General features: G+C 44.0%; 1 protein-coding gene across 3 annotated transcripts in view; it reads right to left on the reverse strand.

Annotated features, from left to right (window-relative positions):
* Positions 1-14,055: 14,055 nt before the first annotated feature.
* Positions 14,056-20,193, reverse strand: part of ANKRD55 (ankyrin repeat domain 55) — a 70,611-nt gene continuing 64,473 nt past the window's right edge. For 2 of the 3 annotated variants that reach the window (XM_074953956.1, XM_074953955.1), the window contains exon 11: positions 14,056-15,140. In XM_074953956.1, the coding sequence (XP_074810057.1) occupies positions 14,857-15,140 (284 nt within the window). In that variant the 3' untranslated portion in view covers positions 14,056-14,856. Of the gene's footprint in view, positions 15,651-20,193 lie in introns of all 3 variants that reach the window. The other variant, XM_074953957.1, reaches the window with a different exon arrangement.

A 20,193-nucleotide genomic window follows, 5' to 3' on the forward strand; every position in this document is an offset into this window, starting at 1 on the left:
CTGCCCAGGGTCCCCCTCGCTCTCCCCAGCTGCTCACCGCACCCAGCTCCGGACTGCTCCAGCCCCAGCTCCACCACTCTGTCTCTGCACTGCTGCTGCTCTGCTTCCAGCTCCCTGGGCTGCTTCTTTGGCCCCTCTGCCTCTGGTTGCTACAGCTCTGCTCCCAGGACAGGTCTGCTCTGCAGGCTGCTTCTGTGACTCTGCTTCCAGCACTGACCTGCTTCGTGGGCTGCTTTTCTGGTCCTCGGGATCTGGCACAGCTCTGCTCCCCAGCTTAGCTTGGGCCCCTGCTTTCTCCTTAGCTTGACCCCACTCTGTCTGACCCAGGCAATTCCAGCTCACACGGAGGACGGGACCTCCCTGGCCTCCTGACTCCCTCATTAGCCTGCTCGCCCTGCCATTCAGGCTGACCTGGAGCATTGGCCTCTCCCCATTGTTCCTGGGGGCTGTCAGTCTCAGGGTCCTGATTCCCCATTGACCCTTCCCCCTTTTAGTACTGAGAGCTAGCAACTGAAACACCCCCACTGAATGTTAGTAAGGGGGCAACAGTCCCCTTACATATATATCTTCTTACTATATGTTCCAGTCTATGCACCTGATGAAGGGGGCTGTAGCCCACGAAAGCTTATGCTCGAATAAATTTGTTAGTCTCCAAGGTGCCACAGGTACTCCTGTCTTTTTGCAGATACAGACTAACGCAGCTGCTACTCTGAAAAAAATTCTTTTCTTGTTTGCTAATCACGATCTCACCAGTCCTTGGCTTCTATCATCAGACTTTTTGTTCAGACTATTCCAGTTTTCCTTTCTCCCTTTTAAATAGCTTTTTCTATCATAATCTGGAGCATGAGAGCACAGTGAGATTGTAACATTTTATGAATTTCCACTCACTCTCCAACAGTTGAAGTAGGCACAAATCCTCCTATGGTGCATGAGAGACATTCCTCCTCACCTCCCCCTCTTAGTTGTGTTGTGCTGGAGGGTGTTAGTAGTCACTAACAAGTGAGTCTTTGATCTATGGGCAATCAGAGACCTCATTGGGTGTGCCTGCCTCTTTTCATTCAGGATAAATGGAAGAAGCAATTAAGCTCCTTTATGGACTAAGATAGCTGAAACAATAGAAACCATCACCCAAGGCATTAGACTACATGGGAAAGCCTGAGCAAGAATTAACTCAAAGAATAAGAAAGGTTTCCCTGGAGACTGATTGTAAATGCCTGGCACTAATTGGTTGCTGTGTGGGTTTGTGTGTGCCAGAAGCAGCAAGCAAGGAGAAAGTGACCAGAAAGCCAGGAGAAGGCCCAAGAAGCACTGGTATTATGACCATGAGAGGGAGCAGAGACACAACTCTTCAGTGCACAGGACTGGGTGGAAAACAAGGCTTGGATTTCCGAACAAGTAACCTACCTCCTGTTTCTTTCTGTGTTCAGGGAAACAGGACTTTGTGTACATTGTTTGTAAACACAGAGTTGCACCAAAGAAAAACCTTACTCCTTTTACAAATTTCTCCCCCTAATGCAAACAAGCTGGCAACCACTTAGGTCAAATTAAGAAAAAAGAAAAGGAGTACTTGTGGCACCTTAGAGACTAACCAGTTTATTTGAGCATGAGCTTTCGTGAGCTACAGCTCACTTCATCGGATGCATAGCATATCGTGGAAACTGCAGAAGACATTATATACACACAGAGACCATGAAACAAAACTTCCTCCCACCCCACTCTCCTGCTGGTAACAGCTTATCTAAAGTGATCATCAAGTAGGACCATTTCCAGCACAAATCCAGGTTTTCTCACCCTCCCCCGTGAGAAACGGCTGTTACTCTGAAATTAGGTCAAATTGTATAATCAGTTCTACCATTCTGGGAACATGCTAGTACATACAGCAGTTATTCCCTGACTCATTCCTTTATTCCTGACAATGCTTCCTCTTGACCATATTCAGCAGAGTGCCTCTATAGCAGGTGAGAGGGGAGAAGAATTTAACACACAGCCATCTTCCCCTCCACCACATACCCACAACCTCCCTTTATGGAGCTAGAGACCTTCCGTTTCCCTTCTACTGGCTGTATGTTGAGAACGTCATATGCCTTTGGTGAACAAGTTCCATTAAGGAAAAAAAACTTCATAGATCACTGGGAACTTAATACAAATAGGTGAAAAGAAAATGAAAGAGTTTATAAAGGAATATTTTAGATTTCTGAAGCTGGACTGAGTTGACATCTCTGTAATGGTTGGCTTTGTTTTCTGAGCATTTCGACACTCACCTAGTGTTCTTTTCCCAATAAAGAAAAAAGAAGAAGCACCAAGTGCTCTTGTTCAATGGTTTCTTGCTAACCACACAAACAAGTTTAGATCACTGGCAAATTTCCAAGGGTAAGATTGGGAAATGGTCTCCATTTGTTTGTTTTCTTTGTATCTTTGGTGCATAACAGTTTTAATTTGTACAAATACAGCCTGAACAAATAGATGTGTTTGGCTGTAGGTGGTATTCCAAATCTTGATGCGTGCTAAATTATTAGAACTATTTGATGCTGCAGTTTGGTTGATTGTGAGTTCTCACAATACATTTCATTAACACAGATGATGAGTTATTCCTGGTTCATAGCACCAAAGAATTAACACCACCCTTCCCACCAAGTACACAAATTCAAATAGCTGGATGATCAGTGCTGACTGCTTCCAAGTTTCTCAAGTGTATGGCATAAAAAAATTGAACTCTAATTTTTCCTAAGTAGTACATAAGGCTATTAGGCTAATTATGTGTTCTCCTAAAGATATCACTGTAATGTTTTTCCTAAGATGACTTCTTGAGCCCGTTTCAAGGCCTGATTTCTGCTATGCAGAAGACATTTCAGAAAGAGTTTTCAGTGTAAGTTGCTCATCTTGAATCTAGCATTGATTTTGTTAGTGACTGACTTTGTAAGGAACGGGTTTTCACCTGTAGCTCTGCCTTGTGTAAGGCTCTTAACTGAACAGAGATCTGATATGGTTAAGCTGCAGAGTGACCTTTTAAAAAAAAAATAAAATAAAACAAAGAAAAAAGAATTTGAAATACAACTTGACTTGAGAGACTGTAAATGTAACATGACTTACTTACACATAGGCTATAGCAGAAAACAGAAAATGCCGCATGGAATTGGGAATCTGTCACACACACATTACACGTTAGAGCAAATTCTTCTGCTAACATTGAGACAGAGAAGCCACTGATGAACTAGAGACTTGAGAAGAGGGGCCCAGATAATTAATTAAATTAAGATTAAGATTTATTCAACAAAGACTTGAACTGCATATCAACACAGAGGTTAGCACTATAAGGACTTTCTCCAGTACTTTATGAAAATATATCTATTAAAGGCAGTTTGATTTATAGATGGAAACAACCCCTACTTGTGCATCTCAACTGAAACTGATGTTTTAAGACTCTGGTTAATACACAACAGTATTATAGAAATATTAGGTGCTTTAGCTGGGGTCTGGATGGCTACGAGTATTGGTAATGGGATAACAAGCTTTTAAGTCGAGGTCACACATTGAAATCCAGCTCCGGCCACTAGTCACTAACAGTTATCATCATGTGATGGCTGTTTGGTGACCTCTATGAACCGAGTTGATGATTTCAATTCAATTCTCAGAGGACAGTTGTATGCATAATTAGGGTTGGCGCCCTTGCTGTTGGCAGTGTCAGAAGAACAGAACATGGAAACTGAACTAAGATCTTACCCCAGAGGTGGTCCATCCAGTCCAAGTCAGGTGAGACAGATTGCTGGGAAATTTGCTATACTGTTGCCTGAGCTATAGATAAAAGATCTCTTTGTCCCGTGCTGTTCACCTGGCACCTTGTATCAATGAAAACAGTATGCCTATGTCCTTAAGAAGAGAGTGTAGTGGAGGTGGCAAATATACAGTGTGATGACGAGCCGTGTCAGATTTGGTGTCTGCAGGATGGCAGTGTGAAAAGGGAGTTTTAGTTTGGAATTTGAATTTGATTTTGAGAATGGAAGTCTGGCTGTGAAGATGTGTAAGGACTGGGAAATAAAATTATTCGCTGGGTCAATGGCTGTTGCATTTCCTGAATGTGTGCTTTCGACTTGTGGCTAACTGTCACTGCATATTGATTTTATCCTTTGTTCATTTTCTCCATAAGCTATTGTTGTTGCTATATGATAGGTTCAGGTGAAGTTAAGTGTTTGACATTTTCTCCATAAAATCTTCAAGTGCATTCAATTTGTATATGCTTTGTACACAAATATTATATCTAGTAGCAGAGGTGCCAACTTCCTTATTTACCTGGGGGTGCTCAACCCCCGCTTCACCCCAGGCCCCGCCCCCACTCCACCCGTTCCCCAACGCCCCACCCCACCCCACCTCTTCCTGCCCTGTTCCACCCCCTCAGCGCACCCCACCCTTTCTGCGCCTCTTCCTGCCCCTGCTTCTCCCCCTACCACCTCCTGCACACCATTGAGCAGCTGATCACGGCAGGCAGGAGGCGCTGGGGGAGATGGGAAGGAGCTGATCAGCGGGGCTGCCGGTGGGTGCTGAGATGGGTGCTCTAGCCCCAGAGCACCCATGGAGTCAGCGCCTATGCAGCAGGGAGTTGGTAGGGGAACCCAGGCCCGCCCACTCCACTGGATTCCAGCTCAGGGCCCTCAAACTAGACAAGGACCAGGGTTTGCCGACTCTGACAGTGACCTCCTTCCCCCAGGCCTCTGCAGGCTCTCCAGCTTGTTGGTCTGTTTCTGGGGTGTTGTCCCTGGGCGGCTCCCTAGAGGTCTGCCAACAGGAGTTCCTTCCTCAAGCATGCTCACGCCTCTAGTAGCACCTCACCCCTCTGCTTCCGAGCCCTTTTGTCCTCCTGCTGTGAGGCTGCCAATCAGCTGTGGCTGACAGTGCCTGTATTAACCCTTTGGTTGCTGGGCCACCCCATGACAGGCATTTTTTGCCGAAAAGATTTTGTCCCAAAATTCCTAACCGGCTTTAGTTTTTAATCGGTCTGTCACAGGCAATGAGACTGAGGAACTTGGAATTATCCCAAGGATAATGGAGGAGGTGGTGCTGGAATTCTCCATGGCTGTTTCTTCCAAAGGGTTCAGAGAAGATGCAGCTGCAAGTCTTGACTCACTAGTTCTTTCACATCCTTTCTTTGACACGGATTATTAGAAACCATGAATCAAGAGTAGTATGGGGAAAGGCCTGAGTTATGCTTTAAAATAGTTGTAGTAGAACAGCAGCATGTGAGATAGAGTTGCACAATAACCACAACTCTGGGCAGTAAGAGCTGATCCTGCAACAGGCTCAAGTTCGGAAAAAAGGAACTAAAGTAACATCTGCTTTAGTAGTAACAAATCTGATTATATACTAGAGGAAGCTGAGCTGTGGAACAAGTTCTTCCATATATTATGTTCCCCTAGGGAGCCAGTAAAAATCTGCATAGAAATTTGCATGCAGATATCCAGCATTAAATCCTGGTGGCAGTAGGGCATAGACATGTGTCTTGTGAGAGAGTTGCATGATACGGCCAGTTCTCTTAATGGATGTCTTGCAAGGTTTAAAGCCATAACTCCTTCCCAGTCCTGCAAGACTTCAGGGAGAATTTCTTGGAAACTGGCAGTTCAGTCTTGGTTTTTGAGAACTATCTCCCATGTTGGTTGTTTTATGGAGGGGAAATATTTTATCTTCTTCTTCACATGATGGTTAACAAAAAAGAGAATAACCAAGCGCGGAATGGAGCTAGCTGTTACAAACTCTGACGTTGTGGTCTAGGACAATGTCTGTCAACTGCTTCTGGTTGGTGACCCCTTATTTGAAGTAAAAAATGTTCACGATCCTCTTACATTTACTACAAAAGTAGAAGTCAAGAATATAGCAATGATAACAATAAGCCTACATATGAGTGTTTCGAGTGGTTGACAGAGAATACTTGGCCTTTAAGAATAAAGGTGTGCAGGCAGTGGAGAAGCAAGATTTTCTTTGCTTGAGATTATATTAAAATGTTCAATACCTTGCGACCTCTCTGATCACCTTTTGGGACCCCCTCTGGGAGATCTTGACCCACTGGTTGAGAAACACCAGTCTAGGAAGTCAGTGAGGTCTTGTTTTCCATGGTAAATGTATTTTGAGAAAATAAGGAGGCAGATTTATTAATTGGAAAGAGGCCACTGTAAGAAACCCTAATTGTGTTCCAGAGCCGTGAGAGCCCCTCACAATTCCAAACATGTAATAAACTGTATCAACTGCCTTCTTGGTTGAACCACATGTGTCTCAAATGAAAGATGGGCTAGGTCCTATCCCCCCAATACTCCACAAAGGGGGCATGCAATTGCCTTAACCCTGAAAATGGGGATTTACCTGGTGTTGTGGAATCCCTGGGTGGTGACATAACCAGCTCTACTCCACTCTCTCTCCATTTCTTTGGCAGAGAGGACATGCGTGCCCAGGAGGTGCTGGCATGGGTGGAATACAGCAGTGTTCTCATGATCCTTGAGTAACGTAATGGCCTATTAGGGCCATTAGTTGCTGGCATAGCTATCGGAATATTGAGGCAGTTCTGATTTACATTGGTCAGCCCTTGGGAATACCAGGGATGTTTTCCCTTCTGCTCCCTTTGTGCTGAGTGCAGTGTGGCCCTTTGATTCAGAAATAGTAAGCTTGATTGAACTTCTCCACTGAGATAGCACAATCTTAGTACTTCCAATGAATAGTGCTCTCACTTGCAAAAGAATGAAGTATATCTGGGACAAAGACCTTAGAGACAGCGATAAAGGATTATATAGCTTTCTAAGCTCCTGTGGTATGTAATTCTTCATGTGTACTGAAAAATAGCGACACTGAAGACAGAAAAAAGCCTCTGTGAATGAGGACATACCTGGAGAACTGTGGAAAGACATTAGAAACTTTTCTTTTTTCAAAAGAGTCTGAAACCGCAAACTATGAATACATTATACACTACGACTTTTAAAATGTTCAGCTACTACCCAGTAAGGGCACCAGCCACAGAACACCATAAATGTTTGTCAGAGTTCCATGGACAGAGCAGAACTGGCCCTTAATTGGGTCCATGAAGAAATTTTAACAGTAGGAAACTTTGTCTGTAGAAGTATGTATTTTTAGTGTGACTTTTAAGATTTTGTTAGTGTGATTTTAAGATATTTTTAATAGTCTTCCCCTTATTTATATGGGGCTCATCTACAAAACACAGATCCAATTCTCTGTAATTTTTCAATTGTAGCAAAATCCTCTTGTACCTCAAAGTTTTTCCTCTTCATGCCTTTCAACATACACTTCCAAAATAAGGCCGCTTTTAGCATATAAGAAATCGAATTATGTTCCAGATGAGCCAAAGCTTCAGCAATAGCAGGTGTGTTGCATCGTAAAGTCACCTCCTGGAACTGGCATCAGAAGGGATGAATGACTAATTTAGGACCTGGTCCTTCAAGCTGCCCGTTTGAAAAGTCTGTTTCAGTGTGGTTGAAATGAGGTTACTACAAAACCAACTTAGAACATTATTTGTCCAGCCTTGTATGGAGGGAAGTCAAGCCATGTAATAAACCAGATTTGCTCCCACTGCATTTGAAACATATTTAACTACTGGGGTCTGCCCATGCCAGAGGAACTTGTAAGATTGAGAACACTTTTGATTATTTTCCTCAGATCTCTCTGTTTTCCTTTACTTTTGCTCGTAAATGCAAGAGGCAGAGCAGTTTGATTTTGTGGATGGGCCATTCAAGATTAAGATCTAAATCTTGTTCTGATCTAGGAAACCTGGTGCAGTAGAAAGTCTAGTTCAAGGGCTACATGTCCAGTATAAAGGGTATCCTTCCAGTGCAGGGGAGAATGGATCAGTGTGGGCCATTGTAGTACATTGCAATATGCCTGTCACAGGGTGCACCACTCACCACTGGACTGGCTCCTCCTCCTGGTACTCCGAGGATTACTTGAGGCTGATGACCTGTCTGCAATTTGCATACCATCACTCTGTCACTGCTATCCACCTGTCGCCCTGCTTGCAGTCTTAGGCACCACAGTGTCCTTTTTGTGTCTCAGCCCATGTCACTGTCCATATTCCCCCTTGCAGGAGAAGTTTAGCTCCTCAACAGTCCTAGGCAGTCTTCCCAACCACTACCTCAGTACCATTTGCCCAGGGGCTGGTAAGGGAACCTTTCCAGGTTCCAGCCCAGGGACCCTCAGCTCAGCAGTCTGGGCCTTCTCTCTCTGACCTCACTGCTCTATCCCTGAGCTGCTTCCTACCACTAGTTCCCCTTTTCTTGCTGGTCCTACCAGTTCCCTAAAGCCTCCTCCCTCTTCCCAAGGAGTGACTGCAGTCTCTACTCTGTCCTTCCTTTCTCCTGAGAGTTGCTGCCTTTTCCCAGCAGCCTCTTCTCCTTTCAGCTCCTGGACTTTATAGGCTGTGCCAATTCCTGCCCAGCCGAGTCTCCTTAATTAGTTGCCTAATGGGTTAATTGGCCTATCTGGTCTGTATTAAACCCTGCAGGGTGAGTGTGGAGTAATCACCCCCATCAAAATGCATACTGCTGCTCCTCTGAGCATATCTATATTCAGGTTAGCGCAAAGCATAAGATAATCAATATCAAGGTTACAACATTTCGGAAATGACTTGTCTACTATGAAGGCACAATTAGAATGCTCCAGTGTTGTGGGAGCAGTAAGGTTGGAGTTGCAGGACTCTTCTATAGCAATAAAAAACAAGTATAGTTGATAAATTGCAACCTTTAGTTTGGACTTTTTCCACAGACAATGCTGAGCCTTCATATGAGCAAAGATATCACGCCAGAGCCATCACATCTTCCAAAACTATGGAAGATGGGAAATCCCTATAGACCTGTGTTCAGCCTTAAGGAAAAGAAACAAAGTACAAAGGGGCATTAGTCTGTAGTTCCTAAGGCTCCCACCTTTGCTGGCTATTCAACCATCTGTGATGCGGTGTGCTCTCCACACTTGCCCTGAATGGGGTTAATGTAGGCCAGATGGGCCAATTAATGTAGTAGACTGAGAGGAAAGCCCTAATCAAGGGAAGCTCACCTGGGCAGGAACAGGCAGGGCTTCTATAAAGCCAAGGAGGTAGTAGTAGAAAGAGGGCTGCAGTCACTCTTCTTGGGATGAGGGAAAGAAAAGGATTTAGACTATGAGGAAAGGTTTAGCTAGAAGAGTGGGGAATTTGAGCCTGGGATAGGCAAGGTAGGAAGTAGTCCATGGGAGTGCTAGGAAGGTTTGTGGTAGTACAGACCTTAGCTGCTGGCGATAGGGCCCTGGACTGGAACTCACAGTAGAGGGTGGCCCTGGGTTCCCCTACCAGACACTGAATAAGTGGCACAATCTGGGCAGTGAACTTGAAGACTGTCTGGATTTGTTTGCTCTAGTTACTGAGGGAGTGGCTGAGCCAGGGCAGTGGACTTAAAGACTGCCTGGGGTGGCGAGGAAGACTGTGATAATCCCCTGGAAGGGGAGGCCTATTATGCCTTGGCTGGAAGACTTGGCTCCTGAAGAGCAAGCGGGGGGCCACAGAGCGAGAGAGTGAGATGACAGGCTGAGGAACTGTGAGAAGAGGATGTCGGGGTGCCAGAGCTAATCCCTAGACATGGCCAGAGGGAGGTGCCCCTGTGGTGAATAAAGGATCCTATGACACTGTCTTTAAATGTGGTTCAACAGCAGCTGCAGCAAAACTGGTCTAACAACAGTCTGGGTCGAGTCCATAGAAGGTTGGCAGAACCATATTCTAAATTGGTTTTGCTGCAATCTAATTTCAGCCATGCAGAAATGTGATTTTAAAAACACATTCCTGCAGCCACAAAAGAGAGCAACGTAGTGAAATTCTAGGTAATCTAACTTATCTTTTAGGTATTATAGTGTGTTCACTACTATGGTAACCGAAGACTTTTGAATGAGCATTCATTCCCCCAAATACCAGAATTCTAATTTTTTTTTTACATTGGGCTATGTGAGGATAGTTGCACAAACATCATTTTACACATGAGCATTTGTTTTTACTTTAAACAATAATGACTCCAGCTAAAACATCTTGCACAATATAGCGGAAAGGAGGAACTCTGCATATGGGATAAATATATTACTGGGTGGGGGCAATGGACGAAATACTTAGGCAGATTGGAGTGCATCTCATTTTCAAAAGAAAATGGTTTTTGAGAGGAGTCAGTCTTTGGTTCTACAAATAGATTGTAAGTGTAAGAATATGCTGAATGTAAACTGTGTTACAGTTTGTAAATGCATTCAACCATATTGTATTTTGGTCGGTAAATACAGTGTTCCATATGTGTAGACTGTGACAAAGCTCTGTCCTTGCCTCCGTGGGTCTCGCGTTTCCTGGCGGATTTCGCTAGCCTCAGAGGCTCATTGTGACCCTCCACGTAACCCTTCTCTCTCTAGAGACAAGGGTCACAGTCTACTGAGCCATTTTCATCATAAGCCAGCGAGGGAGGTGAGGAGAAGTTATCCTTCCTTGCACAGTCTCTGTTGTCTCCCAGTCTCAGTGATTAATCAGGGGGCAAAGGTGTGTGTGTGTGTGGGGGCCCAGGCCCACCCTCTACTCTGGGCTCCAGCCCAGGGACCCTAATAGCTATGGTAGCTGACCTTTTAGAAACATAACATGTACAATTCCCTGGGCTACTTCTCCCCCAGCAGCCCTCGCTTCCTCAAGCTCCACTTCACCCTTACTTCAGGGCCTCCTTCCTTGTGCCTGATATGGTGTGTACTACTCAGCCTCTCCAACAGCACAACTTCCTCCCACAGCTCCTGACATGCATACCCACCTGACTAACTGGGAGGCTTTTAACTAGTTTCAGCCAGCCCCTGATTGGCTTCAGGTGTCCCAATCACCCTAGCCTTCTCCCTGCCTTCTGGAAAGTTCTTAATTGGCCCCAGGTGTCTTAATTGACCTGGAGCAGCTGCCATTTCACTTATCCTGGTACCAGGGATTTGTTTAGCGTGGAGCTAATATATCTATCTCCCACTACTTTTCCATAGCCATCTGGCCTTGCCCCGTCACAATACATTCATTCCCAGATTCCTGCTCTGGGCCAAACTCTCCTGTAAGTCAGTGCTTCTCAAGCTAACTGATGTGGGGGACCAGCAATTTTTTTTCCCCAATGTGTGCGCAGACTGGCAGCCGATGGCTCGCGGACTGGCACCGGTCCGCAGACCACCACTTTGAGTAGCACTGCTCTAAGTGATGCTGTTGCAACACCCAAATAGTTATACTGGTGTAACTGACAGGAGAACTTGTCCAAGTTATTCTACCCATTAAATAAATAAATAAAACCCGTTGTGCCTGCCTCATCAGGCATTTCTTGGCAGCTAATAATCAATTGTGTTAAATACTCCATCTCATCATTATTTTCCAGGAAGACTCAGGCCACAATGACCTCTTGGGGGTGGAGTAATTACTGATTCATTTATTATCTTTTATAGAGTAGTTTCAAATGAACAATATGTTTCCAGTCAAGAGAGAGATTGTAAACTTGCTGTCTTTTTATTTACTGCACTGTTATTACTAGCTTTCATTGCCAAGGAGGTCATGATAGTTCCTGGTAAGATTGCTTCTGAGAATAACATTCAGTGCTTTCTCAGAGCATGTTCTGGATGTTTTCAAGTTCAATGTCTGGCATACTGTCAATTGTATAATTACCAGTACCTCATGGAAACGTATCAAAATACCATTTCAAAAATGTATATGCCCCTGATTCAGGAAAGCTTATACATAAGTCCATCTCTGTTCAGGGAAGAAATGCTTTGCATTTACACCCTGTTCCTGAAATGGGATGCTTTCCTGATTTGTGGACCACTGGAAAAGAAAAATTATCTTTTTGGGGAAAAGTAAAAAGTTTACAGTATGAAAATGTCAATTGGCTTAGGTCGCCTGGCTAGCATACAAAACACTGCACATTATTATAGTGAGGATGTGTGATAAGGTGCCACAAGTACTCCTTTTCTTTTTGCGAATACAGACTAACACGGCTGTTATTCTGAAACGTGCTATTATAGTGAGCAATGGTGCTTCCAGCTTCAAATTACTCCTACTTGAATTCTAAATAGTCTGGATTCTATGTGGTCTTTGGAAGAATGTATTTTCTTTGATCTAGATCTCTTTTCAGCTGAAAATGGCTGGCAACATTAGTTCATTTGCACAGACAAAGCTGAGTAGACTGATTGATAAAACCTTTCTGGACAGCTAAATTTGTTACCTGATACTTTCTTTTCTGGGAATGACCCGACCCTTAGCCCAAGCTTGGTTGTGCTGTCTCACTCTTCTTAGAATATTGGAGGCAGTTCAGACTTGTCCAGGGGTTTATTGGCTGTGCCCCGATCCACACGAGTACTCCCAAAGCTGTAAGGAAACATTCCATTCTTATTAGTAGATTACATGTAATGTTTTAGGTAGTAATGCTTTTTAATCTGAAGAGATCACTTCACAGACACCTGAAGAATTTGTCTTAGGTGGGGAAGGCTAAGCAAATGGTTAGTCCAGAAAAGAAACAATCCTACTTTATTCACATTTACAGGTAATACATTTTCCATTCTGGATCCTGACCTCTCTCCCAGTCTCTAGATTAAGGCAATCCAGGGCCCTAGAGACACCATCATATGGGGCTGCTGTGTGTTCCCCCACTTGGAATCTTAGAGATCAACTACATAAGCTACCTGCTGGACTGGTACGTGGCCTGATACCACTTCTCTGTGTGCAGCCTAGGGTTCTTCTACTCCCTGGATAGGCTGTGGCAACAGCTGGGAGGAGACTCTTCCCCCTGGAGTAGGGGCTGAGTCCCCGTTCCTTTCAAGAGCAGCAGGGGTAGTGGCAGAAGGATCCCCTCGCTTTCCAGAGAGGCAGAGGCCTTGGCATGGGGCTCCTTCTCCCTGCAAGCCAACAGGCATCTGCTTCTTTCATCCTGCAAAGGACAAGAGTGGCAACAGGGGGTCATTAAGTACTTACCCGAAGAACCAGGGTATATCTGCTTCGGTGAATGTTTGGTGGGCCGGGCCTGCCACACACAGTGCCCCTTTCAGGGTGGCCTTAGAGTTCACACCCCACTGAGAGGCAGGGGCAGTTCACATGTCTCAGAGCTATTGTTTCAGGCAGTGTGCATACGAGGCAGACATCACTCTGGTAACACTTGGGTCACCACCTCAAACTTTCCGTGCAACCATGAGGGCTAGAAACGTACTTTTTTTCATGAAAGCTTAGGTTCTGATGTAATAACATCGCTCCAGGAGAGTGGGTCTTGAGACTGTTGTGTTCACATCTGTGGAGTTTTATACACGTTCATAGATAACCAAGTGGTAGGTTTGCAGACTTCCTCTGTAGTGGCTGCCACGCGTTTTGCCCAGGAGGCTGCTGTGCAATGCATTGAGTGGGCTCTGCATCCTTGTGGAACTGGTTTACCACTGACTTAGTGTGCTTTGGTGATACAGCTTTTTATCCACCTAGCTACAGAGGATCTGGATGCTTTCAAGCTTGTGCATTTAGGGCCTGATATTTGGATCAGGTGCAAGCACAGGAATCAGGAACCCATTTATAGGAGTTCTGTCCCCTCTATTTTCCCAAAACAGCTCTCGACTGTTGGGCAGTTTTTGTCTCAGGACACCTGTGAGAAGGACAAGCCATCCTTTTCTTTGACTAGATCACCTTGCATTGAAATTAGAAACTTAGGTATTGGCACTTGCACAGGTTGAATACCTAGGGGTATGTTGTGCTGGATTTGGCCTCTACTGTGAGGCAATTAAAAAAGAATCATGTAGCTAATAAAACGTTTATCTAGAACTACTTGGGAGTGCTTATTCCATTCTCATTGGCAGAGTGGGATTTGGAGTTAATCAACCTATGTATTTGACTAGAAATGGAGAAGTAGGTTGTTAATGAAGAGTGTAATATGGGAAAGCAAAGAGATGAGCACCCTGTAGCAATCATACGCTGACTAACTCTGTCAGCCTCCAATAAAGTACAGTATTAGAAAATGTTTTGCAAAAGACCATAGAGCATGCCCCCATACAATGCAATTCAAATTTCTGTTGATTAAAAGGCTTTCAGTTTTGATTTTTTTTAATTTGTAGCTCAGAAGGATTAAATTGATGAAATAACAGCTAATAACACTGATCTGATTGAATTATCCTTGTTATATGAAAATAATACAGTGTCTTGTTATTGAAGAATATAAAGTATTAAGTAAATCAGATACGTAAATCAATCCGTGCAATCAGCAAACATTTTGAAAGGCCCATGCTATGTCCCTCTCTGTCTTACAAAGATTTGGTTTTTTGTGTTACATTTTTTTGGCATGTGGAGATCACAAAAATCACAAATTCACAGTGTAGAAAATGTGTTAGAAATAAATTGGAAAATAACAGCTGATTTACCAAAACTGATGTTTCTTTAGAGTTCAGAATTTTAGTTTAAAAAAAAAAATTGGTTTTCAGCATCACAGCCTTTGCTTTTTGAACTACAGTAGAACCTCACCAACTCATATTTCACTTATCCAAACACTTTATGACTCTCACACAAACCCTGGCATTCTAGCCCTCCTTCTCAGCAAAGATTTAATACAGTGCTGTAGCGGAGTTGTATGTTACCAGGGTCTCCTTTCACAAAATATACTACAGTATATTTACTACTCACTATCAAATTAATCATAAATTAAAATACTAAAAGTCAAAACAATGCACAAAATACGGCGTGTGATACATTATCCTTGCTTTTTAAATTGTTTAATCATTAACAGTCTAGTTGTCATCAGCTTTCATTAACGTGAATTAGCGAGGTTCTACTGTATAGTTATCTTGTAATAAAAAGCTTCGAAATATTTCCATCTATGTGTTTGAGGCCAGCAAGATGAGCTAATTTTCACTGTCTGATTTGCTGGAAGATTTCTTAAAGTATTCCACTGTGAGAGTGGACCCCTTCTGACTCGGGATAGCAGGCAGGACACGGCTTGTTCTGAGAGACTCCCCTGATACAACAGGTAAGAAGGAATGCAGTGAATGACTTTGAGAAAGTCCTCCTCTCTGGGATTTGGAGGTGAGTGCTGGTGGGAGAATAGTTGTGCCAGTCCTTAAGGAGTTTAAAGACAGAGACTTTGACTTCTTGACACCATGAGAAACTTCAGTAGGTGGTAGCTGGACTGAGGAAAAAAGAGAAAGAGTGCCCAGAAAGTCAGAAACAAATTCTATAATTTGTCAGTTTGTCACTTTCTTATTCTTGTACGTTTATCTTGTATCATGTGCACTTAAATTGAATCCATGAAATTTAGAAACAGTATAGAAAATGAGCAAAGAATTACTAAAGTAATTTAAAACACACTCTGGCAGAACTAATCATGTGTGAAAATACTTTTCTTTGTAATAACCAAGCAAACAACAAAATGACAGATGATTTACAAGGAGTTTTCAGTGATCTGTGAGCCTGCATAGCTTCACTTTTGTTAATCACTGAAACACACGGATACGTGTCCAAAACTTATCTGAACATGAATCTTCATGACTCCCTCCCTTCCTTGAGCAGTTCTTCAGTTCTTTGCTCCTTCCTCACAGCCCACCTGATGGGGAGTTTCTCTGCACAAGTTTAAGTAAATTCTACAAGCCAACAAGGACGAGATTCTCTCTTAATCTGATGTAAATCTTGTGTAATGCCACTGAAAACAACAGAATTAATCCAGATGTAGATTGATTGATTGACTAGGGGTTACCAAATGAAATTAATAGGCAGCAGGTTTAAAACAAATAAAAGGAAGTATTTCTTAACACAGTCAACCTGTGGAACTCTTTGCCAGAGGATGTTGTGAAGGCCAAGACTATAACAGGGTTCAAAAAAGAACTAGATAAATTCATGGAGGATTGGTCCATCAGTGGCTATTAGCCAGTATAGGCAGGGATGGTGTCTCTAGCCTCTGTTTGCCAGAAGCTGGGCATGAGTGACAGGGAATTGATCGCATGATGATTACCTGTTCTGTTCATTCCCTCTGGGGCACCTGGCATTGGCCACTATCGGAAGACAGGATACTGGGCTGGATGGACCTTTGATCTGACCCAGTATTGCCATTCTTACGATTTAATAGAGGAGAATTTGGAGCAATTTTTGTTAGAATCAACAGGTAACATCCTTAGCTGGTGTCAGTTGAGTATCTTCACTGAAGTCACTGGAGCTATGGCAATTTATATCTGCTGAGGATCTTGTCCTACAAGTCCACTTTAAACAATCTGAATTTACCTGGTAAGAGTAGATTTGCTGTATATGGAACACTGTAGAATCCATATTTACCAATTAATTGTACCATTAGAAAGAATAGCAGATCAAAAAATGTGCAGACAGAAGAGTGGCCTGTTTGTTACACATCTAAATCTGTTTTTATTTAGGATATTTTAATAGGTTTACAAATCCTAGCCATATAAATATCAGAGACAAATGCAATAACTGTTACGACAGTGAGCTTTGGTTTGGAGAAACATGTAATTGTTGGAGCTCTCCACTTAACATAGAGCTACCATGTTACAGAGTGAGCATCTTTACACTACCCATGTCATGTTGTTGTCTAGTGATTTATTGAATTATATTTAACAAACCAGGTATGTCTACTGAATGTTAATATAAAAAATTAACTGGTGTGCTTTTTTTGTAGAGGTGAATGTACTGTAAATGGTAACCAGTATCTAAATATCCAATAATTTGTGACATGTTGGTTACAAATTGCACCCCAGTACTCTTTAATGACTGGACATGTCCACCACAATTTCTTCAACATTTATCCCCATTCAATCTATAAATATTCTTTAACCTGACTGGTGCGAGCGACCATTGAAACAGTATCGGAAAGACCTTTTTAAAAAAAAATAAATGGTGCTACAGACTGAAATTGCTTGTCCTCTTCTCTAGGTAATTTATCTATCCATATGTTTCTCCCAGTTTGTCTCATATTGACACTTTTTTTTTGTTAAGAAAGGTGTCTGCAAAGAGTGATTATAAATTAGTTATAATGTCTCAGTCACCTAACCGACCATACGCCATCTCGTCTATTAAAGTTGGCTTTCCATATAAAACAGCTTTTCTAGAAGGTTGAAAGTACTGGTACCATGGGAAAGTGAGCCAGTTAAAGTTAGTTTTGAGCTCTAATTAAATCAGCAAAAAAGCTTTTCTAAATAGCTGGTCAACTGTTTGTACTCCATGAGCTTTTCAGTCTTTAGACTTTCTGATTCATAATTTGGGTTAAAATTTGGAATGTTTGCAATAGGGGAAAGGGATTTATTTTATCTTTAATTCTATCCCAACCTATAGAGAAGTCTTCACTTAAGGATGTGTGTAAATTTCTGGAGGGCATGTTTTTTTTAAATTGGTCCACGGTAGCCTAGCAATGTTTATTCTGCTCCAATTTTCTTGTTACATAAAAGACCCAGTATTTGGCTGGGTTAGAGTGCTCTCAGTCCACCACTGAAGGGGCAGGCAAACTTTTTGGCCTGAGGGCTGCATCAGGTTTCAGAAATTGCATGGAGAGCCGGTTAGGGGAGGCTGTGCCTCCCAAACAGCCAGGCATGACAGGCAGCCGCATCTCCCGGCTGGAGCCAGCCATGCACCGCACAGCACAGAGCCCTGGGTCAGGCCGGGCTCTGCAGCTGTGCTGCCCCAAGAGCTCGCAGCCCCACCGCCCAGAGCATTGTGCCGGCGGTGCAGTGAACTGAGCCTACGGGGGAAGGGGAATAGCAGGGGAGGGGCTGGGAGCTAGCCTCCCAGGCCAGGAGCTCAGGGGCTGGGAAGAATGGTCCCATGGGCTGGATGTGGCCCATGGTCCATAGTTTGCCCACCTCTGCACTACTGCTTTGAGCGGGCTGCCTTGGTAGTGTCACAGAATATTTGTAATAGCTAATCCACTTTGTTCAATGGGTGTAAAGAAAGTATCTGCACTTATACTTGGTCTTTTCTTATTCCATATACATTCTAACACCATCCTCTGTATTTCTGCTAGGCTTTTTATCCGGGATGATTTCAAGAAGACTTTGAAAAAAGAAAGATATCCTTGGCAAAATGTTCATTTTGACTGTGACTATTTCTCCCAACCAAGAAATGGCATACTTCCCCCAGGACTCCAAATCTCTTTTCATTTGCTGAAGTAGAGATTTGACATTTAAATTATAAAGCTCTTCTAGGTTGTTTGAGATGTGAATTCCCAGGTATCTTTGTGAGTCTTTCTTTGGGCGCCCAAAATCACAAGCCACTGTTACCCCACTACTTCTGTGAGCGAGAGCTTTACTGGAACTTAAACTGCACGTGTCCTCTCCTTGCCACACCATTCTGCCTGTCTCACCAGCAAATTCCTTGAGACTCTGCCAGTCTTAACCTTGTGTGATAGGTGGCACTCACTGGCAGTGTCACCAAGTGGTTAGGATGCTAGGTCTCTACTTGCCCCACTTCCAGTGTCTCCCACTGGCTATGGTCATGTCTTGTGGTGGTCTGCCTTCTGATGGGTGCCCATCCAACCCTCTGGTCATCTCATCCATAGCTGCAGATTATCCAGGGGACTGGGCTTGGCATTCAGTACCCCAGAGGGCATTCCCCTCGCTGGGCCATAGATCCGCAGCCTGTGATCCTCTGGAATGAGCTTATTGAGGCCTCAGTGTTCCAGTGGCCAGGCATGTGGTCACCATATAATTTTCTGACAGCATTATTGCATCAGCCAATGTCTCAGGCTTGTGTCAGAACACTCACCCATGTCTGCCAGCTGGGAGAATCTGCATGAATTGCTTGAGCGTGACTTGCTCAACTGGAGCCACAGCCAACAATGTTCTTTAAGGCTCTGAGCCACTGCTTGAGGCTGGGATCCCGGTGAAAAGTGCTGCTGGTGGGTCTCGGCCATGATATCAAAGATGTCTAAAATGGCTGCCTTGACATGCATAGTCTTGCACATCCATGGCATCAAGGTTCTGATATGCTGCTTGAGCTGTCCTGGTAAGACAAAGTGCTGGCGAAACAGCCCAGTGTTCAGATGGCTATTGAGCTGCTGCCGCGATCTTCTCAAAAGTAGTAAGGAAAGCATCAGAGTTGTCCCCAGACACCTTACCAGAAGGTTTGGGGTTGGGGTAGGGTTTTTGGTCCTGACCACAAGATTTGTGCTTGCCCCTAGTGGTTGTGAAAGGGTCACCACCTGCTGGACCAGGTGTTGTTGCTGCTCTAACTGTTGTGCCATCAGCTCCTGGTTGAGCTGCTGCTGTCGTGCTGCTTACTGCTGTTGCTGGGTAGCCATTTATGTTGGAACAGCTGGTTCTGTTAATTCTGGCTGTCCATCAGCCACTTCAACAGTTTGTCTATATCCATGATTTTTTTTTCTTTCAAGGCTTTACTGCAGACCTCTGATGAGTGCCCACCTTCTCCATCAAGTTGCGAAGGGTGGCTCACTGGTGATGTTGCCTAGTGGTTAAGACACTAGGTCTTTACTTACTTTGCCTCCAAAGTCTCCCACTGGCTACTGTCATGTCCTGGGGAGGCCTGCCTTTTGGTGAGTGTTAATCTGACCTTCTGGCCAGGTCACCAATTAGCTGTAACCCTCCGTGGGGGAACAGAGTCTCAAGGAAGATATTGGGCCCCACATCCCCATGAAGGGGTGATGGGGAGATGACCTTCAGTCTGTTTAGTGACTCCTGGGGGTGTTGAGTTCCAGTCAGGCAGTTTGCAAAGTCTTTACCCTCTCTGGCTTTCCCCAAGGGGGAGTCTGGAAGAGAGGGTTTTTGTTCCCTCCGTAACAAGGTGGTTGGAAGGGGAGCATGGGCCCTCCCCCTCCACTGGGCTCTGGCACCTAGGAGTATCTTAAGGCTGCCTCTGGGACCACTTCTTATCACTCGCTTACCCTGAAAAGTCTTACAGTTTGTCACAGTAGCAAAGGAAAGGAGAATAATTTAAATTTCTGCCCCTCTGGGCTCAGCAGGCAGGGTTTTTCTCCCAGGGAAAAGTTTTCGTAGCATCCTTCAGGAGCTTTTAGGGTAGGTGTCTCTCCCTGTCCTGTCAGGCCTCTTCTGAACTGTCTGGCTCCCTTTTAAACTCCACCTCCAGTTGGAGTATGCTCTGCAGGTGGAGATGGGTAGGGCTGCCTGGGCCCAGGGTTACTCCTTAACCCCTTCAGTTCTGGCATGGGGTAAATACATCCCATAACACCTTGCCTCGCAGGTAACATTCAGTAAACTCTAGTTCCTGAA

The sequence above is a fragment of the Natator depressus genome, chromosome 5, assembly GCF_965152275.1.
Source record: "Natator depressus isolate rNatDep1 chromosome 5, rNatDep2.hap1, whole genome shotgun sequence".
Taxonomy (NCBI): Eukaryota; Metazoa; Chordata; order Testudines; family Cheloniidae; genus Natator; species Natator depressus.